Raw genomic sequence first — 24777 nt, forward strand, 5'->3', positions numbered from 1 at the left:
ACAAATTAAACAACCTATAAGCTGGTGACGCATGGCTTCTGGTTAAGTGGTACCCCTAATTTTTTAAGCAAACACTGTTAACTTAGAAATGGTACTGAATGCTTTTTTTTCCACAGGAGACAGTGGTTATCCTTGCACGCCCTGGCTGCTCACTCCTTATTTGGTTCCCACACCAGGGCCACAAACTCAATATAATTCCGCACTTACTGCCACCAGGCAGGTGGTGGAGCATTGTATCGGCCTTTTAAAAGACCAATTTCGATGCCTCCACCGCTCTGGTGGCGACCTCATGTATTTGCCGGCTATGCTTTCCAAAATTGTGGTCCTGTGTGGGATATTTCACAACATCGCCATAAGGAGTGGTGTCCCAATGCAGCCAGAGGATGCCTTGCCTGAGGATGGCCCCCCCCGACATTGGTCACAGGAGAGTGTCAAGGGGGGCCATACGTGATGATGTCGTTTCCCGCTTTTTCAGGTATTTGAATTTACTTGGTTTTACAGGTGTTGACATTGTGAAGACTGAAAATTATGTGTGTTTACTATCCTGTTTCGAATGTTAACCTTTTTGTTGTTTTTTTTTTTTTTTTTATTCGAAATCCAAACAACAACCTTCTTACTTCCTGAAAATGCTCGCATGTGACATTAATGACTCCAAAATGACCTTTACACCTGGACAAATGTGTTTCTTACCTGATTTTGGGACATGTTGGCATGCACCGTCTTCAAACAGTTCTTGATTTTTTTGTTGCCATTCTTTGTGTGTATTTTTTGTTTTTGGTCATATATTGTTTAATAAACTACTTTTAAATTATTTAGTTTTTTGTTACCTGAAAAACCAGCAAATGTACATTACCTTTTAACTTAATTGGATTTTATTTTCACATTATTTTTGTGGTTGTTAAAAATTAAAAAAAAACACATAACAGGTATAACATAGTGGGCCTACCTTGACACATTGTTATTTTAAAGTTTTGGGAGTTGCATGGATTTTTTGGATTAACTATAATAACTATATAAAGGTATTTTTCTAAAAACATTATGGATTTAATGTCAATGGGAAAAATTTTGGGAATGTAAAAATATATATTTAAAGTCTAGGAAACCACTAGTTTTGTGTGAAAAGTGTAAATTTAAAAGATTACATACTCCCTGAATTTGGTATGCCACATTGTTTGCAGTTTCCTATGCCAATACCATAAACCCAAATGTTTACACCATAAAAATACATCAAAATGACCTTGTGAGCTAATTTTGGAGTCAATAAATGAGATTGGTTTAAACAAAAAACTTTTATTAACATAATATAATATGCAAAATTATTGACGCATCAAAACAACCAAATGGTCCATTGCAACCAGGAGCTGCACCAAATGTCCTCGCATTTGCAGGATCTGCCCCAAAATGGCACGATCACGCATCCTGGGGTCTGTAGAAAGACAAATATGTATTTAAATTAAATGTGATTTGTCAAATACATACCAGAAAAACAGGATTATTGACACTTAAATGAAATTTTAATACCATGCTAATTTGGATGCAAAACTATAGTGTTATCAAAAATGTAAAAAAAAAAAAAATTGGCACAAAAAGCAAAAAAATAAAAACAGGGACATGAGAAGAGTGGTTCGAACAATCACTTTGGGAACTTAAATAATCCTTACACCATTTGTGTCTTGATTTTAGTGTATACATTTTAAACATCACAATGAAACTTGTATTTGGCTCTGGCATATGTTTATCTTTGTATTTTTTTTTTTTTTTTGGAAACAGGACTAAATTGGGCTGAAAATTTAGACACCCAAAAAAAAAAAAAAATTAAAAAAACCTCTATTAAAAAAAATAATAAAAAAAATGAAAGGTCAATTTTCCTAAAATAAACAACCAAAAAAAACAAAGGACTGCCCTTAGATTTTAATCAGGGATACAACAGTGTATGCATATATGGCACATTTTAACACAAAAAATGACAACATCACAAACAAAATACCGGCAGGTTGTGGGCCAGGTTGGCTCAGATCCTCTTCCTCCGAGGTGGGCCAGTGGATGGGTGTCGACGGAGGAGAAATGTCGGTGGGGGATAAAGGGGAGGGGTTGGATTGAGGAGTGGGTGCATCAGGGGAGGGTGTGGGAATGTGGATGGGTAGGACAGGGGAGGGAGGGGTTATTTGTATTTGGGGAGGAGAGGGAGGGGAAATAGGGATGAGCAGGTCAGGGGAGGGTGGTGAAATTTGGGAGGAGTGGGCAGGGGAGGAGATGGTGGGAGTTGGGGAGAGGGGTCGGGCAGGCCTCCTTCTATGCCTCCGTATCTGCTCCTGACCTAAAAGATGTATATTTTGTAATATTAACAAATATGTTTACCCAAAAAGATTTTAAAGCTGAAACATGAAACCAAAATAAAATATTAATTGTGATAAAACCAAAAAAAAAAAAAGGTGTAATTTAGGCCTAAAAAACGCATACTGCACACATGCACACGCATTAATGCAAATTTACATTAGCAAAGACTAAAAGTAACAACAGATTGTCATAGATATATAAACATTCAAATATCCACTTACGCCTCTGGATCCTCATCCGAAGATGTGCAAGCAGGTGTGGGGACCGGCGTCGTAAATCGGACCACCGCTGTTCCAATTGTCCGATGGTCCGACAACAAGCTAGTTAGCAACAAGCTGGAAATCAAACAATTTCATAATTTTAAAACAAATTAAAAGCCAAGAAAAAAATAAAGAAACTGCCTTTGTATTGAAAAAAAACAAGTTTCCCGTTAAAAGCGGACGGATTCTACGGACCAAAATGAACACAAAACAAACAATAACGTTTATTGACATTCAAAAAAAAAACAAGATTGAAAACTTTCGAGCAACAATTAAGTCAATTAAGGTAATGATTGCCACCAATCGATTCACGGATGATTAACGAAGGAAAAACAAGGCAATCGACAAATGACAGGCCTACTTCCGGTCGTACTTGTGCGAGCGAACACTTCTTCAAACAACGAGTAGTGCGCTTGCTATTTCGGACGCTCGTTAGCTAGAGGAGGGGTAGTGGAAATATGAGGCGGAAGACTCGCTACGAGCGATCACTCGTGCGAGCACTTGGTTTGTCATTTGGACGGACGTACCTCCTGCGGGCGAACGGCTGATAGCCTCCGGCTCTGAATCAGGCCCTTAGTTTCTTTGGACTAGTATATTTGGACCATTTACTTGTTTATTCCAAAAGCACTGCAGACATGTACATATAAATTGCTGCTGAATACTGCAGGCTGTATGGATATTTTATCAATTTTATTGACAACATGTGTTTCATTCAATTAAAGAGCAGCATAGACAAACTCAAGGAAAATAGTGAGTGCCTAACTTTGTTGCATTTTTTTACTGACTTAAAGGGCCTATTTCTCAGAAGCTAATAGCCAACAATCCTTTGAAAATTAGATGTTTGCCTACTTATCAAAGCCCCCCTCCTGGGACTTTTATCTACTTGTAAAAGCTCCTCTCCTGGTGATGGCTATTGCTGGTGGCAACATGTACCAGGGACCTCCTGAGATCTTTCCTGGGGAAGCCTATTTATCATGGACAGTAGCAATATGAATAAGCTTTTTTTATCTTTTTTTTTAAGTCAAAGTTTATTTTATGTTTTCTATTGAATCAGGTTCTAGAAGCCAGTCAGACTTCCAGTTCCATTACACAAGTGGAATCCGGTAGGCCGGCTTGTCCACATGCTGATGTGGCAAGACTACTCTTACTGCTATTGGCCAATGTTACCTTGGCCTTGTAATGAAACAGCTGACGTCTAAGAGGCACCATTTTTAAATCAGGGTCTCCTATTTAATTTTATTTCTGGTGCATCAAAAGTATTATACTCACAACATAGCTCCAGCACTTGTGCCTTTGTCCTGAAACAGTATTCTAGTGTATGACCCAGCTTGACTTCTGACCACTCTATGTATTATCACTGTTGTGTTTCCGTGACCTCTTCGCGCACCAGACCATGGCCTGTTTTATGTCTTTGCATAATGCTTCTTATCATTATCAATCATATTGTCCTTCTCTATATGATATTCTTCTTCATGCCTCTATTCTTCCACCTTTTCACGAGAACTCTACTTATTATTATATGTATTCATATCTATGTACAGAATGCATCTCTAAACTTAACAGTCTTAACCCATGTCATACATTTAGGACCCCCTGGCCCGCCTGGAAAGGATGGTCCTGCAGGCGCTCCTGGTGAGAGAGGTCCCCCGGGGCCATCAGGTATCCCTGCTTCAGCTATGCAGAGACTAGTGAATAAGGGTAAAGTTTGTTAATCAATTCTTTAGTATATTAGCATTACTTCTCATTGTATATATGCATTGGTTGGCATGTATCTGAGGGTGCTCATTAAAGTAATGTGAATGTGTATTCTTCTGTGCCTATGACTAATTAAATCATGAGCTGTATTTTATTGGGCAATTGGTAAAACAGAAAAAGGACTTCCAAATGTGACTGGAGATATTTCTCCAGGACGACACAGATTTTTCTTTATAATAGTTTCTAGTGGTTTGGCAAGAAGAAAAACCCCAACACCAATCATGTATATTGACTTCCACAAAATGCCAACAAAAGACAGGTTCATAATGGCAATTCCAAACTGATGTAAAAGATCAATCCAAGGGGTCAATCCTATTCCGTGGGAAGGGTGCAATGTGCCATTCCAATGGCGTTAAAACGCCGGCAATGGACCGGCACATCGCACCCTTCGTAGCCCTACCCTGAATTCGCCAAATTTTGCTCGCAGCCCTATGGCGAATCCGGGCTGCCGTAAAGTGCGGCCACTGCCTCGATGACTCGCACTGGCGAGATCATCGCACGGAATAGGATTGACCCCCAAGTATTTTCTGCTTCAAGGACAAGACAAACGGAATAGAAGTTCATAACAGGCTTCAGCATAGAGTAAAGCTGGGTACAGTACACACTATACAATATATAATTTTGAAACAGATCGGAACAGTATTGTACGGATCGTAGTGTATGTATGCCTTATTGCACTGTACGACGGTCATTCATCGCATCATCCCATCTACTGTGCTGCACAGAAGATGGGACTGTGCAATGAACAACCTGGTGATGTTACATTCAGCATGTAATAACACATCGCACCATCATACACCTTATTGTGCACTGCGGGCCTAATTCAGACCCGCTCGCGAGCGCTGAGCGCTCGCAAGCGGGTCGATGGTGCTCTAATGCGCATGCGCACGACGGAGGGAGCTCCGTCGTGCGCATGCGCGAGACCCGCATAGCGACAGCCAAGCTGTCGCTATGGGTCTCGCACCAAAGGGGGCGTGCTGTCGATCATGAGTGACAGCACGCCCCCTTTGGTGGGCGTGCCGGGGGCGTTGTTGCCCAGACGGAAGCGTTCCCATGGGAACGCCTACCGTCTGGGTCCGGCCCCACTGACATCACTAGTGATGTCAGTGGGAGTGCTTTTGGCTCTGACAGAGCCGAAAGCACTCCTGGGCTTGCGGCAGCGAGACCCTACCGCAAGGGTCTCGTCGCAAGCCCGATGGTCGTGATGGTCATGACCATCGCGACCATCTTTTTGGCCGCTCGCATAAGCTGTGGGTGGTCACCCACAGCTATGCGAGCGGCCAGGAGGCCGCTCCATATTTTTGTAGGAGGGCCCTGATTCAGAGCGAGCGCTCTGGTCAGAGCGTCCAGCTCTGAATCAGGCCCTGTGTACGTCGTGTGCGATGTATCACATCGAACTGACAGCTGGGTCACACGTTGTATATTGCGTACCCAGCTTAATGCATGCATTTAAGGTTATTTCTGGCACATGTTATATATTGCATTTGGATATTTATATTTTCTAGCTTTGGTTTGTTTTCTGTTAACAAAAAAGTGTAGGGTTAAATATTTCTTGTTTCCTTATTTCAAAAGCGTGGATACTCTGTGTTCACAATGACCACAGGGCCTGATTCAAAGTAGTACGTAAACCCGATGGTTTACGTGCTAAGCCAATGGTGGGAGAACTGTGCATGCGTAAGATTAATTGTGCACATGTGCAGAACGAGTCCTGCTATCACGCTCGCAGTGCCCGACAGCCGTGGGTATTCTGTGTTCCAGTTTTCTGGGAATGCCAAGGCCTGGCCTCAGCAATGCAGGAAAGACGGCCATGCTTAGTAGCCTTTGTCTTTATCAGATAGCCTGAAGCTGAAGCCAATGGTCGCGATGGTGAGCCGATGGTCGCGATGGTGATCCGATGCTGAATCTTTGGATGCAGCACGCAGATCTGCAATGCTGTCAGAAGGCACCTATTTGCTTTAGATGCCTCCTGCAGCATTAGAATATTTACCCACAACAACTGCGTCCAAAGTCGCAGCTGCAATGTGTTCTAGGTCTATATCTGAATCAGGCCCTCAGCCCTTAATCACTCATAGGAATCATGAGTTTCTAGTAAATCCATGAATAAATACTTACTTTGGGTCTATTGATCATTTACAGATGTACTGCTGAAATTTGACAATTAATTTATTTAGATTTATAGCCCAAGGCGTAGTGCTTTATTCCCCAGCACAATAAAGACTACTTACACAGAAAGAGTCTTCAGACTTCCCTTTGTCGCATTGCTATGAGAAGCCTCTTTATCCATGTGCTCTGCCAAAGTTTCCCCAGGAATCCAGACCTCTTCAGCTCTCCCCATATAAAGCATCTATGGTATGGTAGGAGCCCAAAAGCCACACCTGCCCTAGACTAGGTAGTGGGTCGCCTTTAGTGTCTCACCTGCTACCCCATCTTAAGCAAAAAAATATTACTACCTGGCCAAAAGGCCAAGGCCAAATTAAAGTGTAATGCAAAAAACCTAAAAGTTAAATTTATGTACAGGCACCGTGTGATTAAGCATTCTTTGGTCTCCAAAAGATCCAATTGCTGCAATACTGATGTTCCAATGGTGGCACATTTCTGCAGGTGTGGCCACAGGAAAAAAGATTTAATGGTTAGTGTATTAATGAGAAACACAGGGTGATAGAGTGCAACAATTTTGAGCATGGTAGGGGTCTCGTTCTCAAGTAGAGATCGCTGGCCCATATTTGTGGATTGACTAATACCCAGAACAGAGGTGCAGAATCTAATGTGCTAGGAACTAACAGAGAGGAAGGACCGACCACAGCAGAGACATGAAGGCCCAGGGAGACTAGTGCCACCGAAACCGGTAAGTGAGCTCAGAGCTTCGCCTCACTGCGACATTACACTCCCCTCTAGGGGTGGGTCATGAACACACTAAAAATGTTTTATTTTTCTGGAAACTTCCGGTGAAACTTGCGTAGAAGTTGTGGAGCATGGACATCTGACGCCTTAACCCAACAGCATCCTTCAGAGCCAAACCCTCCCAATCAACCAGAAATTGGACAGATCCTTGAGAAATTCTGGAATCCAAGATTTGCTTTACCTCATATTCCTCTTGATGATCGGCTGGAATAGAGGAAGGTGGGTTGCAAAGTTGAATATCGATTAATAACCAAAAGGTATGGGGAGAGAGACATGGTATTCTGAGGGTATCTGGAAGTTTCAATCAAAATGACACTGGATTAACTAACTGAAGGCCTCGGAAAGGACCAATATATCTTTGAGCGAACTTCATGGTAAGAACTTTTGACCACAAATGTCGAATGGAAACTAGTATATAGAGCAGAAGCTTTATTTAAATTTAATTTTACTTCACTCCAAATGTGAATAAAATGTTTCACCGTACCTCGAATGATGGGTAGAGATACTGACTGGCAAGCTGGTAGTTCAGGCAATACAGGATGAAAGCCATATTTAATAAAGAATGAAGAATGTTCAGAAGTCTCATGGAAAAGATTATTTGGCTCATGGCAACAAGAATACCCAGTCATCTTAATTGCCGTAAATGTAAATTCTAATGAGTTTCTACAGATCCTGGTTTACTCGTTCCAATTGACCATTGCTCTGAGGGTGGTAAGCCGAAGAGAAACTCAGGTTGATGTGAAAGCTTTTACACATCACTCTCCAGAATTTTGAGGTTAAACTGTACCCATCAGTAGGAAATAAAGTCCTTGGGGAAACCGTGCAACCTGAAGATCTCTTTTATGAACACCTCTGCCAGTCTTGGAGCTGAGGGTAAACCCTTTAACAGAATGAAATAAGCAGCTTTAGAAAATCTATCCACCACAACACAGAGCATGCTGAAACCTTTCCAAAGTCCATAGAGAAATGGGTCCATGGACAATCGGGCAACGGCAGTGGTTGTAAGACACCCGAAGGAGCTTGAGATAGAACTTTGTGCTGAGCACAAGTAGGGCAGGCTGCCACAAATGACCATCTGGCCTGATGGTAAGTTAAGGTGTGAGCTATCTTGAAGTGCACTAAGTTCTTATGATCTGTGAAGACCGTTACTGGGAACTTCGCCCCCTCTAGCAAATATTGCCACTCTTCTAGGCCAGCTGGATGGCTAGTAATTGTCTCCTACAGCGCATTTTTTCTCCAGAGTGAAAATTTGCAAGAACAGAATCCACAAGAATACTACTTCCCTGTTACATCTCTTTGCGAAAGCATGGCCCCGACCGTAGAGGCATCAACTTCCAGGAAGAAAGGCTGAAACACTGCTTTAACTGGAAAAAATGCCTCTTCAGCTTTAGGAGGGCAATTCCTGGTATCTTGTCCTTTTTTGGTGAGAAGCCCAGGAAACCTTGTATTGCTTTTAATTCAGTCGGCCAAGACCAGTATGGCGGTAAACTTTTTGGGATCCATCTGATGACTGTATCCAGAGAGGACATATCCCAGTAATGTAATTTATTTTTGTTCGAAGGTGCATTTTTCTAGTTTACAATAAAGCTGGTTTGCTTGAAGACAAGAAAACACTTCACATACATCACATACATACTCGCGATGGCTGCTTAGGTTTTTAGAAAATATCAGAATGTCATCCAAATAGATCACAACATATTTATACAAAGGGTCCCAGAAAATATTGTTCATCTACTTTTGGAAAATAGTTGGGACATTTCTTAATCTGAATGTCATGACCAAATACTCGTAATATTCGTTGAAAGCTATCTTCTACTCATCTCTTCACCTGATCTCGATTAGGTTATAAGATCCATGCAGATATAGTTTAGTAAAAACATCTGCACATTTGATTCCATCAAAGATTTCAGATATTAGTGGTAAGGGGTATTGGTCCTTGATGGTGATGGCATTAAGCCCCCAATAGTCTATGCAAGGTCTGAGACCTCTATCTTTTCTTTTATGAAAAAGACCCCGTCTCCTGTTGGAGACTTGTACTCTCTGATGAACCACGTTGTAGGTTCTCCTTTATGTACTCAGTAACCACCTGGGTCTCTGGTAGTGACAGAGGGACTTCCACAAGGAGGTGTTTTTCCAGACAATAGGTCAATGGGACAGTCCCATTCCCCATGGACAGGTAGGATCTCTGCTGCCTTTTTACTAAATATGTTGTGAAAGGTCAAGTATTTAACTGGCATAGAAGTATCTTGCGCAATTAATGATCTCAGGGTAGCTTTACTTAGACGACTGATTTGAGGTACACATTTTATGTGGCAGTGAGGACCCCAAGACAAAATCTTGTTGTTCCAATCCAAAGTGGGAGCGTATAAGCATAACCATGGAAGGCCCAGAACGATCGGACTCTCAGCTGTAAGAAGTACATAGAAGGAAATTGGTTCTTTATGTAGAGACCCATTTGCATGGTCAGGTTCTGGGTCTGGTAATGAATAGTAGCCAGGGGAATCTTACTTCCATCCACCCCAATTACGCAGAGAGGAATCTGTAGAGGCACACATGGAACCCCATATTCCTGAACTTTCCTTGGCTGTAATGAAGTTACTGTTGGCACTTGAATCAAGAAAGGTCACAAGCGATTTGTTGGATTTGTTTCAATAGTAAGAACACTTCAATGGTGAACTGAGACAATATTTTTTCATTCATGGTGTGTTGAATCGTACCTAATCAACCCATGATCAGTTAGGCCTTCTCGTTTCCCGGACACTTGGAACAGTTCATGAGGAGGTGATCTGAATCCCCACAAAATAGACACAGCCTGTTGTTCAGCCTCCTCTCCTATTGCTCAGCTGGAAGATGTGATTTCCAGAGCTGGAGTTGCAACAGTAGCTGTGAAAAGAGGAGCCAATTTGAAATTAAAGCGTCTTGACAGCCCCTTTTCTTGAGCTCTCTCTCTATGGTGGTGATCCACCTTGACCCATAGAGAAATGAACTCATTCAACAATGATGGCAATTCACTGGATTCTAATGCATCCTTAATTTGCTCAGAAAAACCCTGTCCTAAGGCAGCTACCATTATTCCAACCAAGTTTGGAAGCAAGCTTTCTGATTTGCACTGCATACTGTCTGACGGACTGAGGACCTGATTCAGCCCTGCTCGCTAGGATGCGCTCGCTCGTTGCTGGCCGATTTTTGCGTTCTGCGCATGCATCACATTAAGTGTGCATGAACCACTGCGATAGACCGGGAATCACTCGCTCGCTCAGCATAGACAGCCCAGTTGAATGAGTGACAGAAGAGGCCGTTTATGGGTGGTAACAGGGGCAGGTCACTAGAAACGGGGGAGTGGAGGTGCGAACGCAGGCGTGCCTGTGTGTTTCAATGCCGTTTCATAGGCGTGCATAATTAACAGGCAGCGTCATTGTACACGTCACCTGGTTGTATTTCACACTTATGGGGTAGCAGTGCTTGCGGGCAGGTATAGTCAACCTTAAGAGCTGTGAGCACATACGATGGTGCTCAATGTACCAATGTTTTCATGCACTTCCTTGAGATGACGTGCGCAAGTGGGCGTATTATGAACAGTGGGCTGGTGGGCGTCTACTTACGCGAAGTGATCGCTCGCCAAGACATAGTGGGCATGCTAATGCCTTGACGAGTGATCACCTGCCTTGCTGGGCGTGCGCTGGATTTGCATACGCTGGGAGCGAGAGATCGCATCTAGCGAACTGCTCTGAATCAGGCCCTGAGTCCCTTGTTTCAGATGCAGAATTGTTGATGCAGCAGATGTTGCTCGTGCAGGTTCGTCGAAGACCTTTTTGAAAGATTCTAGGAAGTTTGTACAATTATGTACTAATGGATAATTTCTTTCCCACAAGGGAGAGGCCCATGCCAATGCCTGACCAAACAATAAAGAAACGACATAAGCATGTTGTTCTTGAGGAGGCTGTAATGCATCAACCCACTGCATAAGTGCCTGCAGGCACTGCATTATCTGGGACTGGTCTTATTCTTGTTCCTCCACTCTGGTGAGGAGATGGTCCAGAAGCTCTTTTGCTGAAGGTTTACCATTGGCATCCATGTCATTACAGCCAGAGTGTACTGTCACGTACTCAAGGATAGATTGTGTACAGTAGATGCTGATCTGTACTTGTGGATTGACGTCACGTTCGGCGCACACTTCTCCTTTAAATTTTAAACAGGTCGGTGCACGCACTTCTATGGGAACCACACTTCTATGGGTGGCACCAGCAGCAAGGAGAAGGACCAGCCGCCTGCATGTCATCCCCGGCTGGAGCTGTTGGAGACCAAGCCGCAATGGGGACATGGAGGCCAGGGAGAGTTGTGCCGTTGGACCCGGTAAGTGAGCTCTGGGCTCCAGCACACTGTGACAGTAGGGTAGTGTACATGTTTGTGAAATACACACCCTGCAGATGTGGCATAGTTAGACTTCTTCGCAACTCCATATTTGTCTCTTAAAAGGGATATCTTTTGCCCAAATCTAAAGGCTTTACTTTGATATACAACACATGATTAGGTTTCAGGAAGTCAAAATATCAACGTTACAGACAATTAAAAGCAGATTTCCCGAAAACAAACAAACATGGCTTATCATTTTCAAAAACTTTGAGTTTATCCTTTGATGTATTAAGATTGTCTTTATCAAATTTAAAGTTGGGATCTTATTTATTTAGTATATTTTGTTGTGTGACTGCAATATTCGAAATTTCTATTTTAAATGTACTTATTCTTTTTTTTCCATGCAAATTTACCTTTATGCTCATGCTGGGAAACAGGTTCTAATAAGAGCATGCAGGTGAAGAGCTTATGCTACCACTCTGCTCCCTGGTTTGGGTCCTCAGGGCACACTGCGTCAGTGAGAGGACACGGATACAGCAGCCCACAGGCTAACATTTTCAGATGGCATTAGTTTAGTTACCGTGTCCGAGATTGGTAAATCTGACTGCATAGAAACCTCTGGGGGCTGCTTTGAGGTCGGAACTGGTGGGACCTCTGCAGATATCAGGAATCCTTAATATTTCTGGATATCCCCCCCACCCCCAACCAAAAAAACCCCGGCAAATATTAATTGATAAATAGTCCCTTAAATCTTGATATTTTATTGCCACTTATAGAATGTGGTTTTTACTTGGGTACACAAATAATAGTGGTCCTCCAAGAGAGTGACTGTTAACAAAGTCTGTTGAAAATACATAAGCCAGCCACCACAGCTGATCACATTCACATCACAAATCCAGCCATTTATGATTATATGATTTATAATACTATCCAAATAATGTATCAGATTTCAAATTTAAAGAAAACTATTTTCAGCATATAATATAATGCACCATTAATTATAACTGTCTCCTATGTATAAAACAGTTAATAAAACAAATTTGTTTGTTCATTTTAGATATTTGACCACAATATAATGCATAATGAAAAAAATTTGTACGATCCTATAAACAACATTTTGTAAAAAATATATACTATCCCATTGAGATCCCAACTTTAAATTAATAATTTACAATCTCAAAACATACAGTAATAAACACAATGTTTTTGAAAATGATCAACCATATTTTTTTATTAAATTAAATTTTAAAATGTTTGATTCTGTGATCTTGAATTGTTGACCTCCTTGAACCTAGTCATGTACTATATCACATGATTGTATCACACAGGGCTGTAGCTAGGGTAGTGCGGCTGGTGCCATCGCACAGGGCACCACAGGTCAGGGGGCGCTGTTTGGGCCTGTCAAATTTCTGTTTATTATCATTCTTGCTTCTAGCTTCCTCTTAGTTCATCCCCAGCATATCCTGGCCTCCCCTATATATTCCCTGGCCCTTCCCCATGAAGCCATGGCCCTTTATTGTGTGCATTATGTCCCTTTGAAAAATGAGGGGGGCGCCAATGCTCTTTCTGGCACAGGGCACCAAAAAGTCTAGTTATGGCTCTGGTATCACATCCTGTTACATTCAGAAGATTTTTTTTTAGAAATATCTCAATCCCTGACAAGATTAGGTTTTTGTATGCTCACAAAGCTAAAATTTGCTGATTTCTGACAATTTTAAGTACTCATAAATAAAAATCTACGAGATAAAAACGTGAAATTCAAGATTTGTAGTTTGATGTAAAAAGTAATGACAAATTGGATCAGCCGATGTGAAACGGCCCTATAACGGGTAGATCTATAGGCTGGGTTCTCATATGTCAAAATGTGAGTGAGCCACAGAATTAGTCAGCTTGGAACTAATAGTGAGAAGTGAAATATAGATGAAATACTATTGTGAAACTACAGCTATTGATTGTTTGGGTATGATGGTACTTGTGGTACTACATGGACTAGCATGTCCATGGGTGCCAATGGTTGCCAAAGGATGTTTTAATTTTTGACTCTGGTAGTCTGGGCCTAATGCAGCAGGGTGGACTGATGATCAGTTCCCCACTGCCTCACGCTCCACTGTGCTTTGCAATAAGGTGAAGAGGTGGGACTATGCCACAGGGGGTGAAGGGGTAATGGGGGGGGTCATCTTTTGGTACTGGAGGTGGGGGGCAGGGGGTGAATTATGCCCTACAAATTTTTTTTTTGTTGGGGGGGCTATCAATAGGGGGATGAGGGGTGATAATTCTGGGAATCTTTTGCCACTGGGGGCTATTTCTTCTGGGAGGGTGGAAACTGATGTTACAATGGGGGCCTAAATACATGGGGGTGCAAACAACCCCCTAGGTATATTTTTTAAATAATATATATTTGTAAAAAAAACATTGTAAACTTTATAAAATAAAAAAAGACAATTTCTAACCGCTTTTTGAGGAAAAATTGTTAGTTAAGTGATTAAATAGGAGACAGTAATGTGAAACTTAAATACTAATAATAAAAAAAATATATATAAATTATATACAGTGTGTGTATATATATATATATATATATATATACATACACATTTAAAGTGTAACTAATTCGTTAAGGGTTATTACTTTTAAAAATCAATGTAAGAAAATGGAATCATTCACTCGTTATAGTTCCAGTAGACCTGATGTTACAAGGTCCTCAGATCTGCTGCCAGGTACTTCTACCGGGTACACTGTAGGGCTGCAAGCTCTGCGATGAGAAAGGTGGCTGTGAAGACACCACCAGCAAGGTAGAATTTATAATTACATGTCATTAGTTCTTCAATACAGCCACTAGGTGTCAGGCTATACAATACTTATAAGTTATAACCCTGCTGGATACAAGGCTTCATACAATAATACTCGCATTAGCAAATGATAGCTTGTTACCCTGAAGGATACTTTGGATCACCATGCTCAGCTTTCAAAAATTCACCCAAGCTGCCACTGCTTTATGATAACTATTGCAGGTTGGTGAAAAATGCTGATGATTGTCATTAAGTTAGAGGACAAGTAACTTATTTTGTCATTTCTCACCATAAGCCAGATTGTCCTGATCCTTACGTTGCTAGGGACGAACATAATATCAGATCTACAGATAAAATAAATATCTTATAATAATAAGTTTTATTCAGGGTTGGTTTGGCTCACAGGGGTACAGAGGATATCCCTGTTGGGCCCCACTGCCTGAGGGCCTACCCCCTCCTCTAATGTTAGGTTCCAGACTGTGCACTCGAATTATAAATTGCTACGCTATTAGAGAATCAGTTACATGGCAGAGTAGTAACATGGATGAAAATGGGGCTTGGTTTACTTCTATAGAAACTACACCAAGATTCACTCCTGCCAATCAAAATTAATAGTTGAGTTAACAGGCCTAATGTTTTATTGTTGGAAAATAGTACTTAAATATAGCATATTGTAAAGTTATGGTGTGTACACACGGGACGATTAAAATGCTCGATATGAACGATAACGATATCGATCATATCGTTATCGTTCATATCATGCATTTTTTGGTCCCTTCCAACCCACCAACGACCTGCGATGCGCGGGCATGCATGGATCCATCGCCTATGCATGCAGGCCAACCTGGTCGATATCGACCAGGTTACTATAGGTACCCGCGATTGTTGATCGCGGGTCATTGGCCATTGTTGCTGGGTTGGTGGTGTGCTGGATGATCGATATCGATCATCCAGCACACCCGAGAGATTGTTCAGCGATATCGTTATCGCTGACGGTAGTCCCGTGTGTATGCATCATAAGATTGTATTGACAAGGGTGATGGGTGGCACTGTGAGACCCCCAGCCAGGGGAAATCTAGGAGGGTCCGCAATCAGTGTGATGAATCATCCAGACTTAGGAGGCCGGGTTTGCCAAATCTATTTCCTTCTGCTGCCAAGATATGGACAAGACAATACTTTGTCTAGAAAGGGCTGCAACTCCTTGAGCATATTTTAGAAAAGAGAGTTAATGGGGATACTTAGACGGTTTGAAATTATTTTTGGGAGCCACCTGTCTGAGCATGACCTGTGGGCCTTGTAGTGAGTGCTGACTTCACCTATGAAATCTGGGCCAAAGAGGTCTGCATCTACCAGAATGGGCTTGTCAAGTGGTCTTGTGGCTAAACACATTAGTCCATCTCTGGCCAACCAGCAAGCCCTTCGCCAATAATGACTGTGGCTCTACTAATGGTCTTGAGTAGGACATATTTAAAAACTAGTAGTGAGGGACTCTATTCTGCAGAAAAAGCCTACAACTCCTGGTCTTTCATCAAGAGCACTGACAGGTCTCACACTGCTTAGTTTCCCAGCGGTGGCAGAATCAGTCTTTCTGAATAAAAAGTAAAGGACCAGCAACGTCAGTTATTTTAAAACTGAATTTGCCTCAACTCTTGGTCCATGGGGTTGCTTTGAGACCTATCACCCTCAGGTGAACATAAAGAAGTCAACTTCAGGTCAAATAGTGCAGGCGAATCTGGGAGTCCTGTATAAATCATTAAACCCCATTTGCCATCTTTGACTAGGGTTGTTCTACAGCAGGGGTTCGGCAATAAGCTCCCCCCAGCTGCTGCTGAACCACACACCCTGCCACAGCCTTAGCATGCCCTGATAGCAAAACTGAGGCAGGGCATGCTGGTATACGCAATCCCACAGCAGCTGGGAGGCTGTCTAGCACTGCTCTATGTTATGTTCTGGGTTGTTTGTGGACCCGGGGTGGTAGCAGGAGCGATCACAGACGCGGGTTTGAATATAAAACTAGGTTTTTTAATAGGTGCTTGAGTAGACATAAAATATGGCAGTAAATAAAAGTCCAGTTATATATAAACGTGCACTAGAGTTCTGTGGTGGGAGTAATGGGTTAATGTCCAAGTAGAAACAATTAGAACTGTCCAGGTGTGCAGGTAGTGAGACTGGAATAATCAACCAGGTATGCAGGTAGTGATGCAGGAAAATAATAAGCCAGGTATGCAGGTAGTGAACTAAGGCAAATGAGCAGGATGTCAGCAGGCTCCGGCACTCAGGTATGGGCACGGGTGGTGGAGGAAGCGGGGTAGTCCAGCGGAAGCTAGGAGCTGACAGGCAGACTGGCAGACAGCGAATTTCACAGGAACAGGATAAGCACAGAGAACTCCCTCTCAGCTAGGCTGAGATACACGTTGCACTGGCAAAGAAGGAAGGCACTGAACCTTTCTAAATACCCCATGCTGTGCTGTTACTGGCCGGAGGGAACATGTGACTCACCAGGATTGGCTAGCCGCATCACATGGCCAGAAGGCAAAATGGCGGCGCCCACGCCAAACGGAACGGTGACGCCGCCAGGCCTTACCAGCGCAGAGTGACAACAGGCCCGCACAACGCGCGCAGCCAAAGCCCCCCGCCAGACACCAGCTCCGCCACCAGACAGCCCGCGCCACAACGACCTCACAGGTAACACCCGCCTAGCGCCATGCTGAAATACCCTGGCCGTGACACTCTATAGGCTAGCTGGGCAAACTTGTTTACCTCATATATCTGACTAAGCTTCCAGTGTGAGGAATAAAATTTGGTGGGAGGTCTTACCTGCTAGTGTCACGTTGGCCACTATACTATACTTACCTCTTTGAAGAGGCTGAGGACCTAGTCATCTCCGCTGAAGAGGAACATGGTGGACATACTCAAGAGAGTTTAATAGAGGAGCATTGTGTTGGGACCGCTTCTGTCTATAATTGGTGCTCTAATGGTGCCAGTTACAGGCAGGAGAAATGTGTCTGGAGTAGACACTGGTGCTTTGCCAGCTTCAGGGAATTTCAAGTAAGGATCCATTTTTGCCTGAGCATCCCTGTGTGAATTTTCCTCCACATTCAATTTTGCACCTGAAGTTTTGCTGCCTTGGGGCAATTTCAGGGGCTGCTGAAGAGTCTCTGGAGGGAGAGGTGTCTTTTGGTAGTGATTTGTACTGTACATCCAACTCTGAGGTAGAAAAATAAATGTATTCCATTTACTTGACAGAAAAATTTATTTTTTTAATTATAATTAATAGTTTAAATGATAAAGAATTACTGCCCGCAGGAAGATATTACTTTATTGGGATGTAGTCGGCATTCCGACGCTCCAGATGGCAGTGGTCAGAATCCCGGTGCCGGAATTCCACAGCAGTCTGAATGCCAACTCCAGATTCCCGACCACTGACAGGTGAGTATTAGGGTTAGGCACTAGGGGGAGGGTTAGGCTGTGGGAAAGGTGGGTTAGGGTAAGGGTTACTTACCAAATTCTGTTGGGATTCTGGCTGTCGGGGTGCTGTTGTCGGTATTCTGACCATGGGATCCCATTTAACAATGATGCATAACCCCTTTAGCACTCACTAAAGGGGTTATATCATTCAAAAAAACAGTACTTGCGGTCACTTGGGTGTTGAAGAAGGGTGTTAAGTGATCACCCTAGCGGCCACTGCAGCACCTTTGATTTGGAGCGCAAGTTTTATTTTGTCTGGGGTTATATCATCCGTTCGGTATCCAACTGGCAGCGGTAATCTAAGATTACTGCCGTTTATTGAATACGGCATCGCTCTCACCATCTTTAGATGGCGAAAGTGATGCGGTCCCCATTGCCAGCAATGGGGACCCAGCAGCAGCCTTTACAGGGTCTGCAGGATCCCCACCGGGTCAAACAGTCATGTACATGCGCAGACTGACCATCTTGTATGCGCATGACAGATTTGCCAGGCACAGGCAGCGATAGGCTGCCAGCAGGGGAGCGGAGGACTACGCTGACAAGGAGGACGTTGCTGTACCCAACTGGCGAGATAAGTAATGATGAATACCAGTGGCATATTAGTTTCTATCACTGCGATAGTAAACAAAATATACAGCTGGTATTTAGGTTCATTGGGACCCTTTGTTTCTATAAAATATTAATTTTGTAGGAATTAAGTAATGATGAATATGGTCCTTAATGATAAAGAATCACTGCCAACACTGTTTAGTGGCTCTCCTATCACATTATTGCAAGGCAGTGGGGGACAGCTGTAAAAATTCTGTCAGAGAAACAGACTCAGCTTCGCCCCATGTCTGCGCTGTAGAAAAATCTATAGGAGGACGGACTCGTGCGGTCACATGACCATTAGCTCAGTGAGTAGATACTCGGCCCCGCCCTCCTGTGTAGGGACAAGCTAAGTAAGTGAATTTATTTTCACTTTACCTTGTTCCAGCGGTATTTGGGAGGTTTGTTCATCCACCCACCAGATGTTACTAAGTGGCAAGCCTCTCGACAAACAAACATGATTACCGCAGCACTGGACCTACACATCGTAGCATAAGTAGTGTCCCCACAGAGTATTATATCAGTACAAGCCGAATACTAATTATACCGCTGCAGCCCTCTATTATGTATAATAACAGTGACCCTATGTTGAATATACAGGCAGTGCAGAAGTACCAATGATAATAACCACTTGAGTGTCTGTACGGAAGTCTCTGGAAAGGGCTCCGACAGCAGACCGATGTTGATCTGAAACCAATGATTATCCCTTTAAAGATGATTATGTGTTCTGGCCTGTGACTTCAGTGTGACAATGATATTATCTGCCTGCACTGAAATTACTGCTACCACAATAGTAGGGCTGGTTCTGACACACTGTGCCATAAGTAAAATTGATGGCTGCTGGTACTGAAAGGCAAGCAGTTATGTCCGGCCATGTCATGTAGTCACTTCTTCCTTATTGCTATTAGTGTAAGTCAGCATAGCAGGGCTAATTAGAATCTGGGTACAAACTAGTTGCCCATAATTCAATGAACTACAAAACCTAATTTATAATGAAATAACTGTTCTAAAATACCAGTTTTTGCACAGGGAGAGTTGCTTCCCATGCTGATGTGCAGGGCCGTAACTAGGGTGGTGCGACCTGTGCCATGGCACAGGGCATCACAGGGCAGGTGGCGCTGTTCGGGCCTGTCAATTTTCCTGTGTATTATCATTGTCACTTGTAAGTTCCTCTTCTTTTATCCCCAGCATCTCCTGGCCTCCCCTATTTCTTCCCTGGCCCCTCCACATGAGGCCATGGCCCTTTTTTCAGGTGCACTATCTTATGTCCCTATTTGGAAAAAGGGGGGGATGGCGCCAAAGCTCTTTCTGACACAGGGCACCAAAAAGTCTAGTTACAGCTCTGCTGATGTGTGCTATAAACATTAAGAAAAGAGCACTCTATCGTCACTGTAATGCTGCTGTTTGTTTTATTTAATGTAAACAGGTAATGAAAGAGGAGAAAAGTGTATTTCATAATACTATATATAGATAGTAATAGGCAGATTTGTTTAATAGGTGGCTCTCAACCTCAACTTTCAAGTTTTCCCAACAGGTCATGCTTTGAGGATTTCTGTCTGTGGGAGAGGGTGGGATAATTGCTGACCCAACTAAATACTGTAAATTAAATTACCTGTGCATGATTAAAGAAATCTACAAAGGATGACCTGTTGGTGATACTGGGGGTAAATTTACTAAAGTGCGGGTTTTTAGAAGTGGAGATGTTGCCCATAGCAACCAATCAGATTCTAGCTATTTTCTTCTATAAGTGCTAGTTAAATGTTAAGTAGAATCTGATTAGTTGTCTCTACTTCTAAAAACTCTCACCTTAGTAAATTTACCCCCTGGAGTTTGGAAACCCTGATCTAAAGCTGGGTAGAGATGTGTCCTTGCTCACCTAGGGATATATGTACTAAAGTGCGGATAAAAAGAAAAGTATATGTTGCCCAAAGCAACCAGATTCTAGCTATTATCTTCTAGAAGTTGCTAGATAAAGTATAGGTAGAATCTGATTGGTAGCTATGGGCAACATCTCCACTTCTATAAACCAGCACTTTAGTAAATATGCCCTTATGTTTCCAAAATGGGATGTAAAGTCTTTCCCATGGTCAGACCTTATTCTTCCATATGATCTTCCATCACCTGCTTTGCTACTGAAGATATTGCACAAAATGGGAGCAGACCAGGTATCCCACTTATTACTGTTTTATCCTCTCTGGCCATCCAGGGTATTATATCCTCTAATCGGCGAGGGATGCCCGGCGTGAGACGCCAGGTCCTGTGCAACTCACACCCAGATGTACAGGTGTCACATATCAAATTAATCAGCACAGTCTCCTGGTGCGTCCATTGCAACTTAGACACATTTTGGCAAAACAAAGATGAAGTCTCACGGGACCCAGCGTGCCGAGAGAGGCTGCAGCAAAGACAAGGGAGGACACATCTGTAAACACTATAAAATTATTGGGTGATGGACCTGATTTATTGTATAGTGATAAGGCTTGAGTATTTCAGCATATTGGCAATAAAACTGTAAAAAAAAATAAAAAGTCCTGTGCATTGCTTCGATTATTCGATCGATCAGCCAAGACAGAGAATATTGGCGTCAATCTCCCAATATCGAGCAGTGTGTACATTCTTGATAATCTGCCCATATGTTGACATATTCCCATCACTACGTCATCCCCCGTGTGGGCGGACAAATGCAAAATCAGTGTCTTGGGGCCAAAAATAGCTTTTTTTCTAATGAAAAAAATCACATAATGAGTAGCACAGATATTGGGGCTTTCGATTTGCTGAAAAATCGAAAGCCCCAAATATCGGACAATATGTGCCTAGTTGTAGTCACTGATTCAGGGGGTATTTTATGGATCTACCCAGAAAACTGCCATTATCCACTGAGCAACTTCCAAATTATTTTTTAAATAAATGTAGCTGTCTTTACATCCAATGAAAGTCAGGACAGTGTGGATTACAGTGACTGCTACCCAGTAGCGGATTTACTGCTAGGCTACCCAGGCAGCCGCTTAACGTCCGGAGGGTCCCAGGGGACCCGCTGACAGGTGCATTGAAGGGCATTTCTAATTCTCAGCGGATCGCGAGCTCCGCTGAAAATGTCCGGCCGCATGCCTGTGCTGACTGCATCACATTCAGGGTCTCATTCAGACCCGCTCGCAAGCGGGTCGATGCTTGGCTGTGTGCACGCACAGCAGCCGCACTGCACGTGCGCAAGCCCCGGAGCGAGAATTTCTCTTGCTCCTGGGCTCACTAAAAAAGGGGCGGCTGTCGTTGATTGACAGCTCGTCCCGTTTGTAGGCGTGGCGGGGGGGTGGTTTCACAAACTGAGGCGTTCCCAAGCGAATGCTTGCCATTAGTGGGCAGCCACACTGACATCACCAGTGATGACAGTGGGAGAGCTTCTGGCTCTATTAGAGCCGAAAGCTCTCTGGGGCTTGCGGCAGACGAGACGCAAGCCCCGATGATCTTGACCATTGCGGCCATCAATCTGGTCGCTCGTTAAGGCTGTGGGTGGTACCCACAGCCTAGCAAGCGGCCAGGAGGCCGGATCATTTTTTAGATGCGGCCGCCCTCGTTCAGAGCGAGCGCTCGCATTTTGCGAGCGGCTCTGAATGAGGTCCCCAGTGCGTTGTGCATGTGACCAGTCATGACATATGCACGTATGACGTCACACGCACAGTGAGCGGAGCCCGGAGGACGCGCCCATAGGGAAGTGGACTGGAGTGGGTGATGCACTGCCTGAGCCATGTGTCTGCAGTGTGTGAGTACCTTAGTGTAAAGTACCAGCCACCTGCTACAAACGGGAGGGGGGAGGGTGTGTTTGGGGCATACACTGTCACTGTCTGATCCTGGCCCAGATTACGACAAGCAGGGGGCTGGAGGGGGGGGGGGCATACACTGACTGAGCCTGGCCCTAATTGCTACAAAGGGTGGTGGTGGCATGCACTGCCACTCTCTGATCCTGGCCCTGATTGATACAAATGGTGGTGGGGGGGTCACTGTCTGATCCTGGCCCTGATTGCTATGAAGGGGGGGGGACGACTTCCTGGCCATGATTAATACAAATGGGGGGTGGCATGCACTGCCACTGTCTGGTCCTAATTGCTACAAATGGAGGGGGCATACCATGTCACTGATTGGGCCTGGCCTTACGGTATATATTATATTTCCCCTTCATGCTAAGGACCTGGAAGTGACGTGCAGTGAGGGCAGAACTGCGGTTCCATGCCCATAAAGGCCACCAAAAGAAATTTGTTCGCTCGTCACAGGTTTATGTTCCCCCTCTGTGTCCATGTGGATAGTAGAAAATGATGTTGAACAGTAACTGATGATGTCAGGGTCCGCTCGGTGAAGGGCATCTAGATGCTGCCCTGCTCTTGCTTGCTACAATTGGGGGGGTTGGGAGGTATGGTGTGGTTAAGAGCCAGATAGGGCTGTAAAGGGCTGATAACACAGAGGATGAAGTCTGTTCTAGTGAGAAAACCCCAAAACCTAGTATGCGCTATCCCCAGCCCAGCTCTGCAGGGCCAGGACTTCAATGTTTGCATGTAAATATGCTATTTCCATAAAACTCGTGTTTTCACTCATAAATGAGCCAGACAATTCATAGATTATCTTTATTATCCTTACATGAACTAGACAGAGAAGATTTTCCTTCACATTTGTAAATTATTAATTTTCTCATATTACAAAGCTGTTATGTCAGTAATGTTTTAAAAAGTTGAATATAAGAAGGAAAAATGACAAATAATGTAAGAGGCATAAATCAGGAACAAAAATATAGTGCTATGGATTGTTTGAGGAAGGGAAGCCCCAAATCGGTGTCTTGCTTAGGGCCCTACCCTCGCATTATAATCAATACCAGGGCCGGATTAAGGCGGGGCAACAGGGGCGGTCGTCCCTGGGCCCCCACACACAGAGGGGCCCCCACACAGGGTCGAAGCAGCACCTGTTCTCGGGAGGAGGCTCTGCACCCGCGGCTTCAGTATTCTACTGCATGCAGCAGCAGAGTCAGTGCTGCTGCATCAGTTTTCTAAGGGGGAGAGGTGGGCCACCGTCTTCACATTAGAGCATGACCCCCGACACACTTATTCCCCCCTTACACTGCCCACATTTGGGGCGGAGCCAATATGTCAAGCCCCACCCCTGTGATGCATGCCACGATTCGTGGGGAATATGGGGAGAGGCTTGTCATATAGGCTCCGCCCCCAATGCAAGCTGTGTAAGGGGTAATAAGTGTGTCGGGGGTACTGCCTGAGTCGAGGAGGTGCCGTGTCCTATTGCAGCCTGTACCAGCAGAAACTGCTGCATCAATAGTAAGAATGTATGCGTACTGCTTTAGTGTGTGTATAAATGAATGTGTTATTGTGTATACTGTATATGTTAGTGTGTATGTATGTGTCAATGTGTGTATATGTGTTAGTGTGGGTATGCTGTTTATGTGTACATGTGAGTGTTTGCCCCTGTCTTCATGTGGCCTGGGGGGGGCCTCTGTGTGGGGCTTTCGGGGCAGGGGGGGAGGGGAAGGCTCGGCTGTGTGTGGATTGAAGGGGGCCCCCACGAGCCTTAATCCGGCCCTGATCAATACACATGCTGCTCTGTACAGTGCAACTTCAATAATTATGATTAATAGAATAATAAGAGTTTTGTAAAGACCAAGTAGAAAAAAAGTAATTCACATGAACATGTGCCACCCCTGGACAATTTTCACTAGTGTGGTAATTACAGCCCTGTTGTTCTTTCTAAAATGTATTCTTCTAATACTGAAGAGTGATTCAGACAATGTCCTTTCTGTTATGTAACAGTTAAAGAGATTCACTTTTATAATAACCAACTGCCCTTCTATATGTTTCTAGACCTGTTTAATTCAAATCACTTTGCTGAAAATGGGGGGCACAATATCCAGGGGCCAAAAGGACCCCCAGGTCCAACAGGTAACTACTGCTTACTTTTGTTTCTCTTAAAGGGGTTTGCACTAAATAAACCCTGTACTAAATTCCCTCTCTGCCCAGTGATAGTATTTTGGTGAGGGATCTTCCCCAGGGATCTAGCATGCAGAGTCCTGGGCAGTGCAGATCATCTCTGGTGCAAATCGGATGTCCCTCTAAAAGGACAGCTCCAACACAGTGGTTTTGATTGAAACTCTTATAGCTCTTCTGCTGGGTCCCAACTGCTTTGGAGATAGAGATAAGCAGCTCCGAAGGTGATCGACAGAGATCACAACTATATGTGCATGGTAGTACTACTAAATAGAATGAATGGTGAGACCTCCACCAGAACATTACTGGGAGAGAGGGGAATTAGTATGGTGGGTATGTAATGTGGAAATTTCT

The 24777-nt window shown here is 43.7% G+C and overlaps 1 protein-coding gene across 5 annotated transcripts in view; it reads left to right on the forward strand.

The window, feature by feature from the left end:
* The window catches only part of EMID1 (EMI domain containing 1), a 98723-nt gene that overhangs the window by 42120 nt on the left and 31826 nt on the right, over positions 1 to 24777 (forward strand). For 4 of the 5 annotated variants that reach the window (XM_088443502.1, XM_088443504.1, XM_088443503.1 and 1 more), the window contains exons 9-10: positions 4185 to 4295; positions 24301 to 24378. In XM_088443502.1, coding sequence (XP_088299628.1) covers positions 4185 to 4295; positions 24301 to 24378 — 189 coding nt within the window. The remainder of the gene's footprint in view (positions 1 to 4184; positions 4296 to 24300; positions 24379 to 24777) is intronic. The other variant, XM_088443505.1, reaches the window with a different exon arrangement.

Source organism: Taudactylus pleione, unplaced genomic scaffold (assembly GCF_031769625.1).
Source record: "Taudactylus pleione unplaced genomic scaffold, aTauple2 ptg000330l, whole genome shotgun sequence".
Taxonomy (NCBI): domain Eukaryota; kingdom Metazoa; phylum Chordata; class Amphibia; order Anura; family Myobatrachidae; genus Taudactylus; species Taudactylus pleione.